Consider the following 21,429-nt stretch of genomic DNA (forward strand, 5'->3'; position numbering starts at 1 on the left):
AATACAGATTGCTATCAGTCCTCAGATAGTGATTAGAATCCTTTAAAGACTATCAATAACTGCACCATAACCACTAGTCTATCTTTATTAAATGACTTACATTTCACAATAATGCCAACTCAAGTTAAACCAAGTACTTTTTTCCTAGGAGCTTACTTGAAACAATTGGCTTTTCCACAAACCAATAAATAAACATATGCCCACAATACTTACATCTTGACAACTAACAGTTAAATAAGCCAAAGGGAAAAAAACAATAATATGTATGTGTTAAACATAATTTGCTAAGGTGCAAGATTGTGGACCTGGAATTTATGGGAAGTGTTACTGACCTCTGTTTTATGAGGTGATATGCTTTTTATTTTCTTCCACAACTAACGGAGCATTAAGTGTGGAACGTCTATCTTTCAAGTTGCAGGTCAGAGTCACCACATTAAAGCTCCCCATAAGGCTAAACTTCAAATACGTGAGCCACGTGTGTTACAAAATTTTTTTTTCAAAGCTGCCAATGAAGTTGATTAGTTATTGACACATCAAGAAGGGAATTTTCTCAACCGGTGTGATTCCGAAAGTTTGGTTGCACCAAAAAGAAAGAGGTGAAGGAACGGAGGTTCTGGATACAAACTCTCGGCTTGAGGGCCAGGGGAACTCAAGATTAAACCGTTGCTGCAGACCCACCATCTGGGACAGGATGTACCTTTTACTTGGAACGTGGTGGTGGTGTGCTACTATTTCGTGTTCCTTTTCTGAGGTTCCAAGAGGCTGGGACACACCCAGCCTTCCTCTGGCAGTTCTTCCTTGGTCTTTCTTGAGATACCAGTCTCAGATCTCTCCCTTCTTCCCCAGACACTAACTCAGAGGTGGCGAGTTCTGTTTCACGGAGACCCCAAAGCGAGAGGCAAGGTGGTAAAAAAACCCGTCTCCTCGGCAGCGCGGGAGGCGGTGCAGGCGCCTCACGTAATCTGCGCGCTGCACGCTGGGAAATCCGCCTCTCCGAGCCTGCGCACTCGCGTGTACGCCGGGCTTCCTCGTTCCTGTGCTTTGGCTGACGAGTAAGTTCCCGACGCCGCCGAGCCGCAGACTGCTCTCGGGCAGGGCCTGTGGGGATGAGTGCCGATGAGAGTGTGACAGGGTGTGAAGCAAGGCAGTGAGAGAGGGTGGACACTTACCCGGAGGGTCTCTAGTGGGGCTGAAACGCTAGTGGGGAAGAAAGGAGGGGCGCGGCGGGAAGTGAGAAGCAAGATAGGTGGGATGGCCTGGTAGGCCGAGATGGCGGTGGGAGGAAAGAGAAGGTGAGGAGAAAACGGTTGCACAAGGCCTGGGGGTAGTGCTTGGTTATGACGAAGGCACCAACGCCTCAGATTGCACAGCTGGGGTCAGTGGCTGTGAATGGTATTTGTCACAGGTGGGGAGGCCCAGCCTCTAGACCAGGCCTTGATTCAGCTGAGGGCTTAAACTATGACAGATAATCTGTTTTTACAGAAGCAGAATTACCTAATTAGAAGAGTTTTGATTTGACATACATGCATGTTCTTTTACTTTGAGAGAGGCGAGAAGAGGTGTAAAAGGAAAAGGGAAGAGAAAAAGAGGAAGGGAGACGAGAACCAATCTCGTGTTCGCTTCTCTGAAACATTCTCAAACTTCGCAAGGCAGAGTGAGCACTACTGTGCATGTGTAGTATTTTCAACGTCTTACCGTTATAGCGCTTAAATTTATATGCTAGAATGGTACCAACAGGAATGTAGAAGCACTATATGGAATTTACTAAACAGACATCTTTTTTTTTTTCTTTTTTTTTGCGGTACGCGGGCCTCTCACTGCTGTGGCCTCTCCCGTTGCGGAGCACAGGCTCCGGACGCGCAGGCTCGGCAGCCATGGCTCACGGGCCCAGCCTTTCCGCGGCATGTGGGATCCTCCCGGACCGGGGCACGAACCCGCGTCCCCTGCATCGGCAGGCAGACTCTCAACCACTGAGCCACCAGGGAAGCCCAAAACAGACATCTTTATTATTTGTTGTTGCTGTCTTTCTGTCATATATATGAATATTATACATGACTAAGCAAACAGATTCATTACAATTTTCCAGGTCAGCAGAGTTTCTCAAAAAGCAAGCAAAGTAAATGATAACTTGAGTGTAGACAGAGATCCTTATCTGTTAGGGTGTAGAGACTATACCATTCTAGGTTTCAACATTTTTCAAGTTTAAACTTAATCTTTCAGATTCCCAGGGAAATTATCTTCAGAATTTATGGGAAAGTAATTTAAAAGTAAATTTTGATGCTATATGAAGGTAAGATAGGACAGTGGAAACAGAAGTCTCTTTTAGACTAGAAGAGATCTTGGTCCTAGTCTGGCCCAGTTTTACATGTTTGAATTTGGTCAGCTATCTCTGCCTCTGTTTTCACATCTGTAAAATTGAGATTGAATTAGATGAACTGTAAGATTTGTTTCAACATTAAGATTTTGTGAAGGCTGAAAAATCCAGAATGAATCCTGAGACAAGGCAGAAAGTGCCAAAGAGACAGGCTTGGCTGACTGCATATAGAGGGAGTAGAAGAAAATCATGGGGATGGTAGGTTGGCCCAGGTGATATATGACTTTGGATGCTCTACCGTAGAATTTGAGCTTATTCTGGAGCAATGAATGGTCAAGGGAAGGTTTTTTGAGTTAAGGGAATGCAGTAATCAGAGTTTTGAAAGACTGCCCAAACAGCAGTTGGTAGAATGAAACAGAGAAGGGAGAATTTGAGTAGGTTAGGTAAGTGACAAATAATGAGAGCCCAAACTAACAGTGGCAGGAGGAGTGGAAAGAAAGGGAAGGATTCAAGAGAGCTGCAGCATGAGTTTGTACCTAAAATTGACATTGCTCTAAACTTTGCAGCTCTTGCCTCCAGAATATGGCCAGTCACCTTGTAAAACCTGATTCTAGAAATTGCAAGAGACCAAGAGAGTTGGAGGTAATCTTTGTGCTTGTGGAGCCTTACTCTTTTATTTTATATACGTCTCAAATTTTTTCCATTTCAGATAATTCTACTGATAAATGGAATTTAATGTCTTCATATTCCCAGAGCTGGGATTGTCCCAGCAGGAACTATGTTGACTCCAGCTGCCTTTTCACTAAGTATAGGCCTCCAGGAAACTATTGGGAGGTTTCTTTGTGGTAATTTGTGATCTAGAGACAGAAGTGGGTTCATGCCTTTATAACACATAAGACTTTACATAATTATTTTGATATCTAAGTAGGATACCTAGGTACTATACTTGCTGATAGTTTTGAAAAAGAGCACTGCATCCTGCCCTTCTTCACTGCTACCCCACCAATTGATCTGTTTACATTTGGAACATTATTTGTTCCCTTAAAGATTATGTTATCTTGCAAAAATTTGCAAACATATGGCTGTTATCCAAATGAAAGTTTTGCTCTTTTGCTATGGAAAACACCTGCTGGCTCAAGATACAGGAAACTTTTTCATCAGGGGATTAATACTATTTTCAAAGTCTAAACACATAATAAAATTATTATGTTGAACAAAGTTGGGCCTAAAAGTTTCCTGGTTAATAAAATTACAAATAACTAATCAGGACACAAGAGTATGTAATTTCCAGCATGTTTGCTTTTTTCTGAAAGAAGTTTTATTTGCTTTTTTTTTTTTTTAACAGAATGTATATATCTTAAGCATCTTGCTAGCAATTTACGTATTTTCTCTACTTTCTTTTGTTAGCCTCAAATGCCAGATAGTCCACAACTGTCCTCTCTTGGAAAATCAGATTCTTCTTTCTCTGAAAGCTCTGGACTATTTTATAAAGATGAAGCCCTGGAGAAAGATTTGAATGGTGATCTATAAAGTGCTTGTATTTCTATACATTGATATTATAATATGGAAAGTTTATTATAGTTAACTTAGTGATTTATTTTTGAACAGATATGAGCAAGGAAATTAATCTAATGTTGTCTACATATGCAAAGATCTTAAGGCAAGTACTTATAGTATATTCTCTTGATTTTACACACAGAAGTTTTCTTCTGGAAACTCCGTAATGGGAAGTTTAGTGCAGGGGCTACAAAACCTATCTAGTAATTATAATTTTGAAATTTCTTATTCTACCTCAGTTTCTTATAATAGATTAGTTGTTTATTTTCAAAGACTACCGTTTCTACTAAACATCTTTTGATACTCTCAGAGCTGAAACAAGGCTGGATATATTTTATTCTCTAATTATCAATAGATGATAAAACACTTAAATTTTTATGAAAAAACTTTCAGAAAGATACCATTTGGTGAAGTTAACCATAATAATAGAGTGATATTAAAGAGAAATATATTTATGAAATGTTTAAATATTATCAATATATATTTGAAGGCTGAATTTAAATATTCTATTGGCCTGAGAGTATCATGTTTTATAAGGTGTTTTTTAAAACTACTGGACAGTCACTGTATTTGAATAATGGTTTGTGTGGCTGTTAAGATAATGTATATAGTTTAGTATTAGAATTATAATGTGTAAGATACACATTCTGCTGTGTGAAGGGACTTTGAGTAGTCAAAAATATTTGTGGAACTAATTTGACTTTTACTGAAGCAGTGCTTGTAAATTAATGAAGCTTTTTGATGTACAAAGCCATTTACATGAAATAGCTAACAAATATAGCATAATAGAACACGTCACTATGATAGTGTATTTAGATGTTATGACTATTTAGTTTAATGTAAAACTTTTTTTCCCCACTAGTGAGAGAGCAGCAGTAGATGCATCTTATATTGACGAGATAGATGGACTCTTCAAAGAAGCCAATAATATTGAAAACTTTCTAATACAGAAAAGAGAGCTCCTGAGACAGAGGTTCACAGTGATTGCAAACACACTACACAGATAAAATTGTGTACTTAAAATAAGCTGAGAATTTAAGCCCATTATTGTTGTAATGAAAGAATGACATTTGTGCTGTGAATGCTCTCCAGTTGTTAAGAAAATGTATACCTTAAATATAGAAGGGGAAACTCCTTAAATTTCTTTTCTCGATTTAAAAGGGGCATTAAGCTGGACATTAATATGATACATAGCCTTTCTTTTGAGAGTCAAATATTTGTCATATTTTATAAAAGTGTAAACTATTTAGATTGTATATGGAGCCTCTTCTTTTTTTTTCTTAAACCTCCTAACCTTTCTTAAATTTCTAAGACTCAGTGAGTTAATTTGATAATATTTAACAATATTGAACTTTTTCTTTTAGAATTTTTGTTTAAATAGCAGATAGATAGCTTTGGAGATAGTTTTAAGATGTTTTTCATGGTCAGCATTGAAAAAAATTAAAACCCAAAAGTAATTTGTCCAGTTTCTCAATATGTAGTTAAACCGTGCTATTGCTATTTAATATTACCATTTGATTATTTTCACTATTATTATTATACATTGCTAATAAAAATTTGGTTTAAAATTATTGTCTTGTGGTAAAATAAAAACCAGAAATTACTAACCAGAACTTTATATGAATTGACTTTTTTACACATCAGCCATATCAATGGTACAGTTAATGAAGTATATTTAGAAGCCTTAGCAGCTAGCTGTGTGGTATAGGATAAAGATTAGTGGTCCAGAAGTAAAGAGATTGTTTAAACAATTCAATCTCAGTGAGTCATTTCAATCCTATTATAATGCAGAAATTGAATTCGGACTAGGAAATCTCTACTATTTATCTAGCTGAAAAAATCCTCCCTTTGTTGGAAGGTACTGCTATGATTTTATTGAAAACTTTTAACGTTATATAATTACATGTGATAGCTATATTGATCAGATTTTTAAAAATCACAGCACCAATTGTTCAATCATGTAGATAATTCGATCTATTATTTGTATATTTTGCCTATATAAGCAATCACAAATTTGGACATATTTACAGGCAGTACTACAGGGAATTTGGTATTCCTCAGGTGGACAGCATGTTTGCCTTGCTGCCTTCTAAATGTTAAAATCTCATTTCATCAAATTACTATTTTAAGGCATATATACCACATATAATAAATATTCATACAAGAAAGCACTGAAAACAGTGAAATAAAAGAATATTTACTAGAAGTATTGGTTATTAAGTGGAAAAAATTACTTGGTTTGTAGAGGGATATGTTAATGTCACAGGATAGGTTGGAGGTCAATGAAGATTAGAAATGACATTTTTAAAATGTTTTATTAAAAAATTTTTTTAAACATCTTTATTGGAGTATAATTGATTTACATTGTTGTGTTAATTTCTGTTGTATAACAAAGTGAATCATCTATACATATACATATATCCCCATATCCCCTACCTCTTGCGTCTCCTTCCCAGTCTCTCTATCCCACCCCTCTAGGTGGTCACAAAGTGTCGAGCTGATCTCCCTGTGCTATGTGGCTGCTTCCCACTAGCTATCTGTTTTACATTTGGTAGTGTGTATTTGTCAATGCCACTCTCTCACTTTGTCCCAGCTTACCCTTCCCCCTCCCCATGTCCTCAAGTCCGTTCTCTACATCTGTGTCTTTATTCCTGTCCTGCCTCTAGGTTCTTCAGAACCATTTTTATTTTTTAGATTCCATGTATATGTGTTAGTATACGGTATTTGTTTTTCTCTTTCTGACTTACTTCACTCTGTATGACAGAGCCTAGGTCCATCCATAGAAATGGGATTTTTAAATACTGAGTGCAACAGGAAGACTCTCTGAGTTGATATGACAAATCAGCTGGATTTTGAGTTATTCTGTTACCTTAGAGTTATTTAATGTTTAAATACGAAGATGACTCTGCTGGCCTATCATCATTAAGAAATGTTCTTGAGTTATTTTTTTTCTAAGCATTTGTTATTAATGTGAAAGATAAGGCTAACATTGTTTCAGAGTGGATTTCGTATTATATTATATCTTGATAGTGTCACCATTGTTCAGCATCTGGTTCTTCCCTGTGTAGGTTAAATTTGATCATTTCATTGGGTGTGTATAAGACTAGGGAACTGATTTTTAGTCACAGTGTGTTTACTGGTCAGAACAGGTACCTCCTGGGGAAAAGTTCCTGAAAGCCTAATTAATGCTTATTTTTTAATCAAATTGGATGTCTTTGGTACCATCCACATGAGAATAATTACCTCACAACTGGAAATATGCTATTGCAGGAATATATTTGCCCTTTGATTTATACTTATCACTCATTTCAATAAGATTTCATAAAGTTTATAAATTATTCTTCACTAATTACAAATCAAAATATATATTGAGTCTCTGTACATCATGATCTGCTAGACACTGTGGGGAGTATAGATAGTTTAAGATACTCTGTTCTCCCTTCTGACAAGTTTGACCACTCCTTTTTTTTTTTAACATCTGTATTGGAGCATAATTGCTTTACGATGGTGTGTTAGTTTCTGCTTTATAACAGAGTGAATCAGCTATACATATACATATATCCTCATATCTCCTCCCTCCTGCGTCTCCCTCCCACCCTCCCTATCCCACCCCTCTAGGTGGTCACAAGGCACCGAGCTGATCTCCCTGTGTAACCACTCTTTTCTTGAAATACACTTATGTGTCTTTGCTAGGAAGACATGATATGTCAATGTTAAAAGTATTTCTGTGGCACTCCTTTTAGTGGAAGTTACTAGAAGGCTTTCGCAAGGGGGTCAGATAGGTAGTTTTTTTTTCTTTTTTTTTTTTTGCGGTACCCGGGCCTCTCACTGTTGTGCCCTCTCCCGTTGCGGAGCACAGGCCCCGGACGCGCAGGCCCAGCGGCCATGGCCCACGGGCCCAGCCGCTCTGCGGCATGTGGGATCCTCCCAGACCGGGGCACGAACCCGCGTGCCCTGCATCGGCAGGCGGACTCCCAACCACAGTGCCACCAGGGAAGCCCCAGATAGGTAGATTTTGAAATGGGTTTTTGAAAAGGAAAGAGGGAGGATATTTCAGGCAGGGAAAAATTTGATCAGAGGCACAGAAAAAAAAAGCGTGGTAAGTCATTTTACTGGGCTGAGAATTCACAAAGGGGAATAGTGTATCATCTAAACTGCTAGAGAGCAGGACGGAATCTGTTCTCAATTTGTAGCACAGTATTTGATACATTGGAGCTCAGAAATGTTTGTTAAATTAATAAATTATTTATGGTTATTAGTTTTTTAAGGGTATACCTTCACAGGGCTTTAGTCATACTAGATTGTTAGAGAATGTTTTGCAAATTAAATGAATAGAAAAGGAAAGGTGAGATGCTAGAAAGGCAGAGAGACAAAGGATGAAAGGTAGGTTGTGGCCAGATTGTAAAGTCCTTTGTTGACAGATTAAATTTGGACTTTATTCTGTAAAGGAAGAGGAGATCTGAATCATTCAGAGGAGAGGAGTGGCGTAATGAAATTGATCCCCTGGATCAGCTGAATTGTAGTGTGAGGACAGATTTGAAAGAGGAAAGTTTAGGGAGGGAGACCACTATTGGTGGTCCAATTTCAGTATTTCTAACAGCAACTTACTATAGATAGGTTGTTGGGATACTTGTTCTGGAAATGAGACTAAGAGTGGTTGCAGGCATTTTGAAGTCCTGCCCTTTAATCTCCACACCCTTCTATTCTGTCAGTGAGCCAGGGACAGCCCAGGAAGTGAGCATTTCACTGCCAGTCAGTGTGAGGATTTGGGAATCACAGGATCTGCTGCTACTGAACTCGATACAAAGATGTTTTTTCAAATCTTTCTACGTTTCGTCAGCAATCTTTCTACCATTGTAACTGGTTTCCTTTCTGTGGTAGTACACTGGATTCCAGGTAGGGGATTTGCCCCTTCCTCTTCCTCTTTCTCTTTTTTCTACCAGCCTGAATGTAGATCTCTCTGCCTCTTTCCTGAAGAATACTAGGGGCTTCTGAAGTTTTCCAATCTGTGTGGAGCAGATACAGGCGGCAGCACTGCAGAGCTGGGAGTTAAAGGAGATTGAGTCAGGATTTGTTTACTTGTTTTCAGGGAAACAGCCTTTCTGTTTGTATATTTTATACAACATAAGGGGTGGGATTCAGGGTTTAGGAATTCTCTTGGATCTGCAATAGGAAGAATATTCACTATTTAGAATTTTCTCATTTGAAAATCACTGCTACATGTTCTAATGTAAATGTTTGGTTCTTCTGTTTGCATTCTGGGGGACTGCCTTAAAACCTCTGTTTATTGTTTTGTAGCTTTCTGTTGTATCTACTAACTGTTACATGATTTTATTCTTGAAATTGGCTGATATAGAGCTATTAGACATACTGATATGCACTAAAAACTTTAAAGTTATTTAATTCGGGGGTGGTGGTGATTGTGTGACGAATTGGGAGATTGGGATTGACATATATACACTAATATGTATAAAATGGATAACTAATAAGAACCTGCTGTATAAAAAATAAATAAAATTCAAAAATTCAAAAACAAAACAAAACAAACAAGAGAAAACCTCATTGTCCGTCAACCACACATTCCCATTGTTCTTGAAACCTGCTTTATGGGGGGATGGCACCTGAAGAGGGAAAATAACAACCGCCCAGGCTGTTATATCTTTCTGATAAATATCAGGCTGCAGTCACTTGTGAACGTTTCCCTCATTAGGTTTGGATAATTAATTGCTGAGTCTTGCTGCTTTCTTTTGAGAAAGGGGCAGTATATAAAATATATCTTATGAAAAAATATGCTGCATCTGATTTAAGAATAAATGCTCAATTTCAGGGCTGCAAAAAAAATGAAAAATAAAAAAATGAATTATTTAATTCAGTAATGTAGTGCTTGCTCTATGTAAGGCAATGTGTTAGGTAATGGGGTGGAGACAAAAACAAGACCCTGTACTCAAGGAGTACTGGTAGTAGAAGTCATAAACTATATTCATCTTTATCATACTAGGTGGAGTAAGACAAATGCCATAAGAGAGCTAAAACAGATGCTGTGTGATTTCAGACTAAGGAGAATCAGTTCTTACTCTATGAAATGGGAATATTGTGTTTATGAAGCTGGTGACATGGGCACTGCATCTTGAAGGATGCACCACCTTAAGTAGATGAGAAATATCCTAGGTGAAGACAGGTGTACGATTATGATAAGAGACTGGAGAGCGGTCCAGTTTGGCTGGAGGAGAAGGTATTAATGAGAGGCATTACTGGACAGGTAGGTTGGTGTGAGACTGTACAGTGCCTTCATCAATGCCTGGCCAAGTAGTTCAGACCTTATTTGGTAGACAGTGAGGAGTCATTAGTAAAGGTTTTATAGAGGAATATACAACACAATCAGATCTGTGCTTAGAAGATGAATTCAGTAGCAGTGCTCCCTAATGATTTTACGTTATAGCTCACATAGAAAATGATAATATTTTTACTGCATAGTGGAGTAAATTGGATGAGATCTGGAACCCCATGAGCTGTGTAGAGCTGGAGGTGATTGACATGGGGCCTCGGCCATCCTAAGGACTAAGGGGATCAAGAGGCCCACCAATTAGGAAGCTCTGGCATAGATGATAGCTTCCCTATCTAGTTTCAATTAAGAGGCTGTGATAATATCCATCTAAGAGGTTGTGAGGACCTAAATTGTGACAGTAGAAAGGAAGTTACTGCTAGGCAAGAGAATATGAAGCATCAGTGCTTATGAGAACAGGTTCAGGCTGCAAGAAAAATTGGGGGAGCTACCCAGGAGAGGTGGACTGGTAAAAATATTTACAAAGGATTTGTCCCAGGCACCCTTGCAAACTTCTGAGCCCTAGTAATATATAATGGCTACCCTATATCATCCCCTTGTCCTCTTCCTGGCCTTGTGTGGGTATAATCAGCAGAATTTAACCACTTATTGAATGTTAGGGGGACAGTGAAGGAAGACAAATTCAAGGCCCACAGAGATTTTGAAGCTATGTTATTTAGCAGGTGGGAAAATTGATTTGGAAGGGGGAAAATGAAAAATTCTCTTTTGACATGTTGAGAGTCACCTGCAAGAAGTAATTGGTGAAAATAAGGGACTAGATGAGATTACCAAGGGAGAGTGCTGAGGTTAAAGAGTAAAGGTCCAAGGTCAGACTTTAGGAACACATTCATGAGGTGATAAGAGGAACCAATAAAGGGAATTACCTTTTGGAAATTATCTATTATTATTATATTTAATTATGATGATGGACTTGAACAGGAAGTTTTATCTGCCTTTTATTCTCATTATCCACATTTTATCATTGAAAAATCTGAGGCTCAGAGTGATTAGTAACTTGCCCAAGGTTGCTAGCTAGTAAGTAGGAAGCTGGCATAAAGCAAACAGAGGAAGCAGGAAAGTTAGAAAAGTGCAGTGTCTCAGAAGCTAAGAATAGAAAGGGGTTTAAGGAGCTGTTGCCTGCAATATCAAGCACTATGGGAAATATGAAGAATATATAATAAACTGCCACCAGGATGCTATGGAGTACAGAACATATAAACATGTAAATGTTTTCTAAAATGTAAAATGTTTTAAGTTCATGAATCTCTATTAAGACAAATACCCAATCAGGGTATACTTAAGTAAGAGGAGTAAAAGATCTGACCTCAGGGAACTTATTTTAATCTAAGTTTACTTCTACTTAAGTAAGAGGAGTAAAAGATCTGACCTCAGGGAACTTATTTTAATCTAAGAGTGAAAATAAGATAAATATACATAATAATAATAAAAGTAGTAAGATAAATACCAGAGGGTTTCCTTTTCTAAGTTTTCAAAGCATCCTCTTTATACCTCTAATCTTGGTGGTTCTCAAATTTTATTGTAGTATGCCTAAGAATACCTGCTTGCCCTACCTCAGAGATTCTGATTTCTTAGGTCCAGAGTGGGGTCCATGAATCTGCTCATTAGCAATAACACCAGGTATTTCTGTTACAAGTAGACCCCAGGCCAGACCTTGAGAAATAATGCTCAAACAAAACGCTGACTACAGTATAAATGATCTACTTATATGTCTGTTTCCTAGGCAGTGAGTTCCTTTACATCTGAGTTCTAACACTTTTTATCCCTCAGCAGTGCCTATCACTTTGTTGAATGAATAAATAATTCAAAGAAAGAAGATATTACATCTTGTTGATTGGTCATTGAAAGCTACATAAATAATAATAGGTAACATTGTTTGAGGGACTTCCCTGGTGGCGAAGTGGTTGGGAATCCGCCTGCCAATGCAGGGGACACAGGTTCGATCCCTGGTCTGGGAAGATCCCACATGCCATGGAGCAACTAAGCCCGTGCGTCACAACTACTGAGCTTGTGCTCTAGAGCCTGCAAGCCACAACTACTGAGCCCCTGTGCCACAATTACTGAAACCCAGGTGCCTAGAGCCTGTGCTCCGCAACAAGAGAAGCCACCGCAATGAGAAGCCCATGCACTGCAATGAAGAGTAGCCCCTGCTCACCGCAACTAGAGAAAGCCTGCATGCAGCAACGAAGACCCAATGCAGTCAAAGATAAATTAAAAAAAAATAAATTTATAAAAAAAGACTCAAAAAATTGTTTGAGTATTTACTATGTTCTAAAAACTTAATATAACCTAAACTGTTTATTATTTATAGCCTTAGGAGCAATAAGGATTATTATTATTCCCATCTTAGAAGGAGGAAGCAGCACAGAGAGGTGGTCTTCCTTAAGGCTAATTATTTGGAAAATGGGAGGCCAAGATTTGAACCCAAGCATTCTAGAGCCAGTCAGAGCCTGGGCCCACACTCTTAAGTATTACACTATGCTGCTTCTTAAAGGAAATAGCATTTCAGATAGACTTTGAACAATAGATAAAATTTCCTTAGGGATAGATTAGTGGGAAGGACACTCAGGGTGAAAGTGGATTTTCTTTGGGAAATCAGGAAATAGTTGGGTTTGACCAAATTGTTACTTATAGGAAAGTAGAAGGACTCAAGTGCTCTAAACTCAATTTTTGAAAGAGTTGAAAGAAGTGGGATAATAGATACAATATTATAAAATGTTCTGCTAAAACAATAGTGTCCCTATGTTTTAGTTAGGTTTTCTAGTTTAGACTTCATCACTGTTAAAGTTTTATGAAATAAAATAAAAGACTATATTTTGTAGTATCTAATTAATTATGTACTTGACCACCCCTCTGTGTTAGGAAATACTGCCTGTGAACACTGAATAAATATGAAATAAAGGGATAATTTTCAGCTCTATTATAAAATAATGACTTTTTTGTGGCTTTTGAATTTCAGGTAATTTCAGACCAGGTTTCACTGCATAATTTAATTTATGATACCTTTTTCCTAGAAAATGCCATGTTCATTCATGTGTGTACCATTAAAATAGCAGAAATTAGGGGCTCCCCTGGTGGCACAGTGGTTAAGAATCCGCCTGCCAATGCAGGGGACATGGGTTTGAGCCCCGGTCCGGGAAGATCCCACATGCCGTGGAGCAACTAAGCCCGAGCGCCACAACTACTGAACCCACGTGCCACAACTACTGAAGCCCACGCGCATAGTGCCTGTGCTCCGCAACAAGAGAAGCCACCGCAATGAGAAGCCCACGCACTGCAACGAAGAGTAGTCCCCGCTACCCACAACTAGAGAAAGCCGCACAGCAACGAAGACCCAACGCAGCCAAAAATAAATAAATAAATAAATTTTTTAAAAAATGGCAGAAATTAAATTGCAGATCCTATTAAATTCTCATAAATCACTATGAAATCTTTGGGATCACATTCTGGTGTACCTAAAGTACTGAGGTCAATGTAATTATGATAATATTGAATGGTGGGTATTTTTTATTATAACAATGATGTGTAGCTATTAGTACATCTGTGCTTAGCATGTAGATTCAGTGTTGTGAAAAGACCAGCATTGTTCAACTATGAGAAATGACAATAGTGGTAACTAAAGTCCTGAGTTAATTCTTAGGCAGATTTGTACTGCAAGAACACAAAAAGGATTATTGTGGTTCAAAAATGGAGAACCAAAGAGTTGGTGGTCTGAGAATGAGGAAGGAGAGGAATTTGGGGACTATATTTGGTGTTAGGTTTATACTTCTCTTACCAGTAGATGAGATTATTGTCTATGGAGAAACAGGAATGTTCATAGAAGATTGGTGAAATTTTTGTGCTTTTGATTTCCTCTTCACAGTGTTGAAGAAGTATATGGAAAATACTCATCAGAAAAAAGTGATTTTCAGTAAGCGGAAGAGCCTTCTGTGTATTGCACCACTTTTAACCACGGTGGAGGAGACTCCGCAGATCATCTCTGCTCGAGTCCGGGGACATTTTCCTAAGTGGCTCAATGGCTGTCTGCTTCGAATTGGACCTGGGAAGTTCGAGTATGGGAAGGATAAGTAAGCCTTGATTTTGGAGAACAATTTGGATTTCTTAGCATGGACTGGTTCTATGGAATATGCATTAATATCTGCTTCCTCTCTGAGGCTAACATTGCCATGCACTCCCTTTGATTACAGATGAGGAAACTATAGTCTACAGAAAAAAAATGGAGATTTAATTCTTTTTTAAAAGTTTTGACTTTTCTGCTTTGCAGAATATTGTAAATTTTAAGTCATCTGAAAGTTTATGCTAAAAGAGAAGTGTCAGGAACTATCTATAGGACTAGCAAGCTCTATTTCATCACAAGTTCCTGAAGGAAGGGGCAATGTCTTCACCTCATACCACTCCCTTACCCAGTACTCCCCAGACACAATGGCTCTTTCAGTTCCTCAAACCAGGCATGTTTATTTTTGCTCAGGGTCTTGGCATTGGCTTGCTCATCTCTCTTCCCAAGTCTGATTCTTGTCATTCAGATATGAGCTCAAATTTCACATCCTTTGAGCCTTCCCTGATCTCCCAATATAAAAATGCTACTATTTTTTATATTACCTATTTTAATTCTCTGCATTATCAATATCCAGTATATTTTTGTTTGTTTATTTATTTATTAGCTGTGTTTCCTCACTAGATGGCAGTCCCATGACGGTGAGGATGTTTTCTTGTTAAACCCATATCCCCAATATCTAGGATAGTGCCCTGTACTTACATAGCACTCAATAAATATATGTAAATAATTGAAAAAATCCAATAACTCTTTAGTGAATTATTTCTCTGTGTGTCTACAGGGACATGAAGTGATGTGAAGAAACCACTATGGTCAGGAAGAAATCTACTAATCTACTAATTACTAATCTACTGGCTGTACTAATTTACTTTTTCACCAACAGTGCGTGAGTGTTCTCTTTTCTGCACATCCTCCCCAACACTTGTTATTTCTTGTCTTTTCAATAATAGCCATTCTAACAGGTGTAGGGTGGTATGTCATTGTGGTTTTGATTTGCATATGCCTGATGACTGGTGATGTTGAGCATATGTTCATGTACCTGTTGACCATCTGTATGTCTTTTTTGGAAAATGTCTATACAGATCTTCAGCCCATTTTAAAACCAGGTTTATGTTTTTTTGCTATTGAGTGTATGAGTTCTTTATATATTTTAGATATTAACTGAATTTGTTTGCCCTCATTTAAAAAAATTTCATACTGTCATAAGCCTTTTTATCTGTGTTGCTACAAAATCTGAATGACTATTACTTTTAATGGCTGGATGATATTCCAGAAATCACTGCCCTTTAAAAACATATGATAAAATACACATTACATAAAATTTTCCATCTAAAATTTGCCAACTATTTTTGAGCATACATTCATTAGCATTAAGTACATTCACACTGCTGTGCTATCATCACCACCGTCCATCTACTTTTCATCTTGCAAAACTGAAACTCTGTACCCATTAAACAGTAACTCCCCATGCTCCCCTTCCCCAAGCTCCCAGAAACCACTTAATTGTACCTTCTATTAGTTATATCATTCCTATGGGCCTAGTGGGGATCTGATTATGGTCCTGTTGTGTTTCTCCAGCTGTTGTTAGAAACATATCAAGAATTAGGGGCATGTTTAAGATATATTTCTTAATAACCCAGATATTTTAATTTGCTGAACCTGTTGCATCTTGTCTTTACTGAATATTAGACTTTTAAAATGCCACCGCTAGAAGGAAACAAAATGCAATGTTCTTCCACCGCCCTACCCCTCCCTAACCAGCTGCTGCAAGAAGCCCTTAAGATGTTACTTTAAATGGTTAGGGTAATGGCTGGGGGACTGGGAAGGTAGGGGACTGATTTGGAGGTAGAAAAAAAGAAAATGACTGAACTGACCTATGGACACCCACCCTTAGCCCTAACAGAGTAGCTCTACTTTTCCCTATTTTTATCTGGATTTCATGTAAGTTATAATTTGAAAAAAGATTATGAAGCAAAAAGGAAGAGGAGGAAGAAAAGAAAAATAAAACTACTAGTCCACTGCCCAGAGGGTAACAGCCTCTTACAAAAAGCACATGGTATTTCATCTGCTACAGGAGCAGCTTTAGTCAATTGTAAAGCCAAGTAGCAGAGCTACTCAGGGCCTGGGATTGCACCACAGGCCTCTTTTAATATAAAGATCTTTGTGCGGGAAGGAAAATGGGTGGTGTGGTTGGTCCTCATAAGTGTCTACTTTGTCCTTCAAATCAATTTTTTTTCAGAGCCAGCAGTAGGCATTTATAGCAAGAACAAGGTCTTGCCTGCCTCTTGGGTGAGAAGTACAGGTATCTTCAAGTTGAAGAGAAAACAAATTGAGGCTTAGTTTAGTGGTTTGGCTCCCAACTTAGATTTACTTATTTATTTTCATGGGAGACTTTTCTTTTTTATTTCTAAAAGGCATCATCAGTTATTTTTGTTATCATAATATACAACTTTCTCTTTTGTGGACCCCCTAAGTCTCATTCATATCTTTCATGTCTTTTCAATAGAATTCACTTGCAAACATTTTGGGAGGCATTTCTTTAACTTTTTATTTTATATTGGAAAGTAGTTGATTAACAACGTTGTGATAGTGATAGTTTCAGGTGTACAGCAAAGTGATTCAGTTATACGTATACATATATCTATTCTTTTTCAAATTCTTTTCCCATTTAGGTTGTTGCATAATATTGAGGATAGTTCCCTGTGCTATACAGTAAATCCTTGTTGGTTATCCATTTTTAAATATAGCAGTGTGTACGTGTCAATCCCAAACTCCCTAACTGCCCCTCTTGCCCACCCTTCCCCCCTGGTAACTATAAGTTCGTTCTCTAAGTCTGTGAGTCTCTTTCTGTTTTCTCAAAAAGTTCATTTGTTTTTAGATTCCGCATATAAGTGATATCATACAATGTTTCTCTTTCTCTGTCTGACTTACTTCACTCAGTATGACAATCTCTAGGTCTGTCCACGTTGCTGCAAATGGCATTATTTCATTCTTTTTAATGGCTGAATAATATCCCATTGTATGTATGTACCACCTCTTCTCTATCCATTCCTCTGTCAATGGACATTTAGGTTGCCTCCATATCTTGGCTATTGTAAACAGTGCTGCAATGAACATTGGAGTGCATGTATCCTTTTGGACCATGTTTTTCTCCAGATATATGCCCAGGAGTGGTATTGCAAGATCAAATGGTAGCTCTATTTTTAGTTTTTTAAGGAGCCTCCATATGGTTCTCCATAGTGGCTGTACCAATTTATATTCCCACCAACAGTGTAGGAGGTTTCCCTTTTCTCTATATCTTCTCCAGCATTTATTGTTTGTAGTCTTTTTTTTTTTTTTTTTTTGCGGTACGTGTGCCTCCCACCACTGCAGCCTCTCCCGCTGCGGAGCACAGGCTCCAGACGCGCAGGCTCAGCGGCCATGGCTCACGGGCCCAGCCGCTCCACGGCATGTGGGATCTTCCCGGACCAGGGCACGAACCCATGTCCCCTGCATCGGCAGGCGGACTCTCAACCACTGCGCCACCAGGGAAGCCCTGTTTGTAGTCTTTTTGATGATAGCCATTTTTACTGGTGTGAGGTGATATCTCAGTGTAGTTTTTATTTGCATTTCTCTAATAATTAGTGATGTTGAACATCTTTTCATGTGCCTTTTGGCTATCTATATGTCTTCTTTGGAGAAAAGTCTATTTAGGTCTTCTGCACATTTTTTGACTGGGTTATTTGTTTTGATGACATAAGCTGCATGAGCTGTTTGTAAATTTTGGAGACTAATCCCTTGTTGAGCACATCATTTGCAAATATTTTCTCCCAATCTGTGGGTTGTCCTTTTGTTTTGTTTATGGTTTCCTTTGCTGTGCAAAAACGTTTGAGTTTAATTAGGTCCTATTTGTTTATTTTTGTTTTTATTTCTATTACTCTGGAAGATGGATCGAAAAAAAATATTGCTGTGATTTATGTCAGAGAGTGTTCTGCCTGTGTTTTCCTCTAAGAGTTTTATAGTGTCCGGTCTTGCATTTGGGTCTTTAATCCATTTTGAGCTTATTTTTGTGTATGGTGTTAAAGAATGTTCTAATTTCATTTTTTTACATATAGCTGTCCAGTTTTCCCAGCACCATTTGTTGAAGAGACTGTCTTTCCAGGATTGTATAGTCTTGCCTCCTTTGTTGTAGATTAATTGACCATAGGTGAGTGGATTTATTTCTGGGCTTTCTATCCTGTTCCATTGATCTATATTTCTATTTTTGTGCCAGTACTGTACTGTTTTGATGACTATAGCTTTGCAGTATAGTCTGAAGCCAGGAAGCCTGATTTCTCCAGCTCCATTTTTCTTTCTCAAGATTGCTTTGGCTATTCAGGGTGTTTTGTGTCTCCATACAAATTTTAAGATTTTTTGTTCTAGTTCTGTGAAAAATGCTATTGGTAATTTGATAGGGATTGCATTGAATCTGTAGATTGCCTTGAGTAGTATAGTCATTTTCACAGTATTGATTCTTCTAATCCAAGAACATGGTATATCTTTCCACCTGTTTGTGTCATCTTTGATTTCTTTCATCAGTGTCTTATAGTTTTCAGAGTACAGGTCTTTTGCCTCCTTAGGTAGACTTATATCTAGGTATTTTATTCTTTTTGATGCAATGGTAAATGGGATTGTTTCCTTAATTTCTCTTTCTGGTCTTTTGTTGTTAGTGTATAGAAATGCAAGAGATTTCTGTGTATTAATTTTATAACCTGCAACTTTACCAAATTCATTGATGAGCTCTAGTATTTTTCTGGTGACATCTTTAGGATTTTCTATGTATAGTATCATGTCATCTGCAAACAGTGACAGTTTAACTTCTTCTTTTGCAATTTGGATTCCTTTTATTTCTTTTTCTTCTCTGATTGCCGTGGCTAGCACTTCCAAAACTATGTTGAATAAAAGTGGCGAGAGTGGACATCGTTGTCTTGTTCCTGATATTAGAGGAAATGCCTTCAGCTTTTCACCATTGAGTATGATGTTAGCTGTAGGTTTTTTGTATATGGCCATTATTATGTTGAGGTATGTTCCCTCTATGCCCACTTTGTGAAGAGTTTTTATCATAAATCGGTGCTGAATTTTGTCAAAAGCTTTTCCTGAATCTATTGAAATGATCATATGGTTTTTATTCTTCAGTTTCTTGATGTGGAGTATCATATTGACTGATTTGTGTATACTGAAAAATCCTTGCATCCTTGGGATAAATCCCACTTGATCATGGTCTATGATCCTTTTAATGTGTTGTTGGATTCTGTTTGCTAGTATTTTGTTGAGGATTTTTGCATCTTATGTTCATCAGTGTTATCTTTGTCTGTTTTGTGGTACCTTTGTCTGGTTTTGGTATCAGGGTGATGGTAGACTCATAGAATGAGTTTGAGAGCTCTCCTTCCTCTGAAATTTTTTGTTTCAGAAAGATAGGTGTTAGCTCTTCTCTAAATGTTTGATAGAACTTCTGAAGCCATCAGGTCTCGACTTTTGTTTGTTGGGAGTTTTTAAATCACAATTTCAACTTCAGTGCTTGTAATTGGCCTGTTCATATTTTCTATTTCTTCCTGGTTCAGTCTTGGGATAATGTACCTTTCTAAGAGTTTGTCAATTTCTTCCAGGTTGTCCATTTATTGGTATACAGTTGTTTGTGGTAGTTTCTTATGATCCTTTGTATTTCTGTGGTGTCAGTTGTTAACTTTTCCTTTTCCATTTCTAATTTTATTGATTTGAGTCCCCTCGCTTTTTTCTTGATGAGTCTGGCTAAAGGTTTATCAATTTTGTTCACCTTTTCAAAGTACCAGCTTTTAGTTTCATTGATCTTTGCTATTGTTTTCTTCATTTTTATTTCATTTATTTCTGCTCTGATCTTTATGATTTCTTTCCTTCTACGAACTTAGGTTTTGTTTGTTCTTCTTTCTCTAGTTCCTTTAGATGTAAGTTTAGGTTGTTTATCTAGGATTTTTCTTGTTTCTTGAGGTAAGATTGTATTGCTATAAACTTCCCTCTTAGTACTGCAGGATTGGTTGGAGCATTTAATTCATTTACATTTTAAAAAAATTTTATTTATTTTTGGCTGTGTTGGGTCTTCGTTGTTGTGTGTGGGCTTTCTCTATTTGTTGTGGTGCGCGGGCTTCTCATTGCAGTGGCTTCTCTTGTTGCGGAGCATGGGCTGTAGCCTTGCAGGCTTCAGTAGTTGCAGCACATGGGCTCAGTAGTTGTGGCACACAGGCCCTAGAGCGAACGGGCTTCAGTAGTGGTGGTGCACAGACTCAGTAGTTGTGGCTCGTGGCCTGTAGAGCGCAGGCTCAGTAGTTGTGGTGCATGGGATTAGTTGCTCTGCGGCATGTGGGATCTTCCCAGACCAGGGCTTGAACCCACATCCCCTTCATTGGCAGGTGGATTCTTAACCACTGTGCCACCAGGGAAGCCCCTTAATTCATTTACATTTAAGGTAATTATTGATATGTATGTTCCTATTGCCATTTTCTTAATTTTTTTAGGTTTGTTTTGTAAGTCTTTTTTCTTCTCTTCCTCTTTTGTTCTCTTCTTTTGTGGTTTGATGACCATTTTTAGTGTTGTGTTTGGGTTGCTTTTTCTTTTGTGTGTGTCTATCTATTGTAGTTTTTGGGCTTGCTGTTCCCATGATGTTTTGATATAGCAGTCTATATGTATACAAGGTTATTTTAAGTTTCTGGTCTCTGCCCCGACTAGAGGAGTTCCTTTAGCATTTGTTGCAAAGCTGGTCTGGTGGTGCTGAATTCTCTTGGCTAATGGCGGCCTCCAGGAGGGCTCACACCAATGAGTACTTCCCAGAACTGCTGCTGCCAGTGTCTTTGTCCCCACAGTGAGCCACAGCTGTCCCCTGCCTCTGCAAGAGACCCTCCAATACTAGTAGGTAGTCTGGCCCAGTCTCTTATGGGGTCACTGCTTTTTCCCCTGGGTCCTGGTGAGCAGAAGACTTTGTGTGTGCCCTCCAAGAGTGGAGTTTCTATTTCCCCCATTCCTGTGGAAGTCCTGCAATCAAATCCCGCTGGCCTTCAAAGCTGGTCTTTCTGTGGACTCCTCCTCCTATTGCTGGACTCCCAGGCTGGGAAGCCCAACGCAGGGCTCAGAACCTTCACTCAGTGGGAAAACGTCTGTGGTATAATTGCTTTCCAG

General features: G+C 38.3%; 2 protein-coding genes across 3 annotated transcripts in view; both read left to right on the forward strand.

Moving 5' to 3' along the window:
* The first annotated feature begins 2,153 nt into the window (after nt 1-2,153).
* TEX12 (testis expressed 12) lies at nt 2,154-5,176 on the forward strand. The gene is made up of 4 exons (XM_022559189.3): nt 2,154-2,956; nt 3,722-3,833; nt 3,923-3,974; nt 4,734-5,176. Exons 1-4 carry the CDS (start codon nt 2,897-2,899, stop codon nt 4,876-4,878), a joined length of 369 nt encoding a protein of 122 aa, XP_022414897.3. The 5' UTR covers nt 2,154-2,896; the 3' UTR covers nt 4,879-5,176.
* A 2,315-nt stretch (nt 5,177-7,491) lies between these two features.
* Nucleotides 7,492-21,429, forward strand: part of BCO2 (beta-carotene oxygenase 2) — a 47,357-nt gene continuing 33,419 nt past the window's right edge. Inside the window, exons 1-2 of one of the 2 annotated variants that reach the window (XM_022559190.2) lie at nt 7,492-8,767; nt 14,074-14,278. In XM_022559190.2, coding sequence (XP_022414898.2) covers nt 8,680-8,767; nt 14,074-14,278 — 293 coding nt within the window. In that variant the 5' untranslated portion in view covers nt 7,492-8,679. Of the gene's footprint in view, nt 8,768-14,073; nt 15,152-21,429 lie in introns of those variants that run through there. The other variant, XM_089915540.1, reaches the window with a different exon arrangement.

Source organism: Delphinapterus leucas, chromosome 7 (assembly GCF_059928025.1).
Source record: "Delphinapterus leucas isolate spDelLeu-1000000601 "Yukka" chromosome 7, BTC_Dleu_Yukka2, whole genome shotgun sequence".
Lineage (NCBI taxonomy): Eukaryota > Metazoa > Chordata > Mammalia > Artiodactyla > Monodontidae > Delphinapterus > Delphinapterus leucas.

What these genes read in the sequence shown, in the direction of transcription:
- TEX12 (XM_022559189.3), top strand. Translation starts at nt 2,897, where the DNA reads ATGGCCAGTCACCTTGTAAAACCTGATTCTAGAAATTGCAAGAGACCA. An exon ending in CCTGGAGAAAGATTTGAATG is followed by an intron (nt 3,834 to 3,922) that starts GTGATCTATAAA and finishes ATTTTTGAACAG; the next exon opens with ATATGAGCAAGGAAATTAAT. An exon ending in ACATATGCAAAGATCTTAAG is followed by an intron (nt 3,975 to 4,733) that starts GCAAGTACTTAT and finishes TTTCCCCACTAG; the next exon opens with TGAGAGAGCAGCAGTAGATG.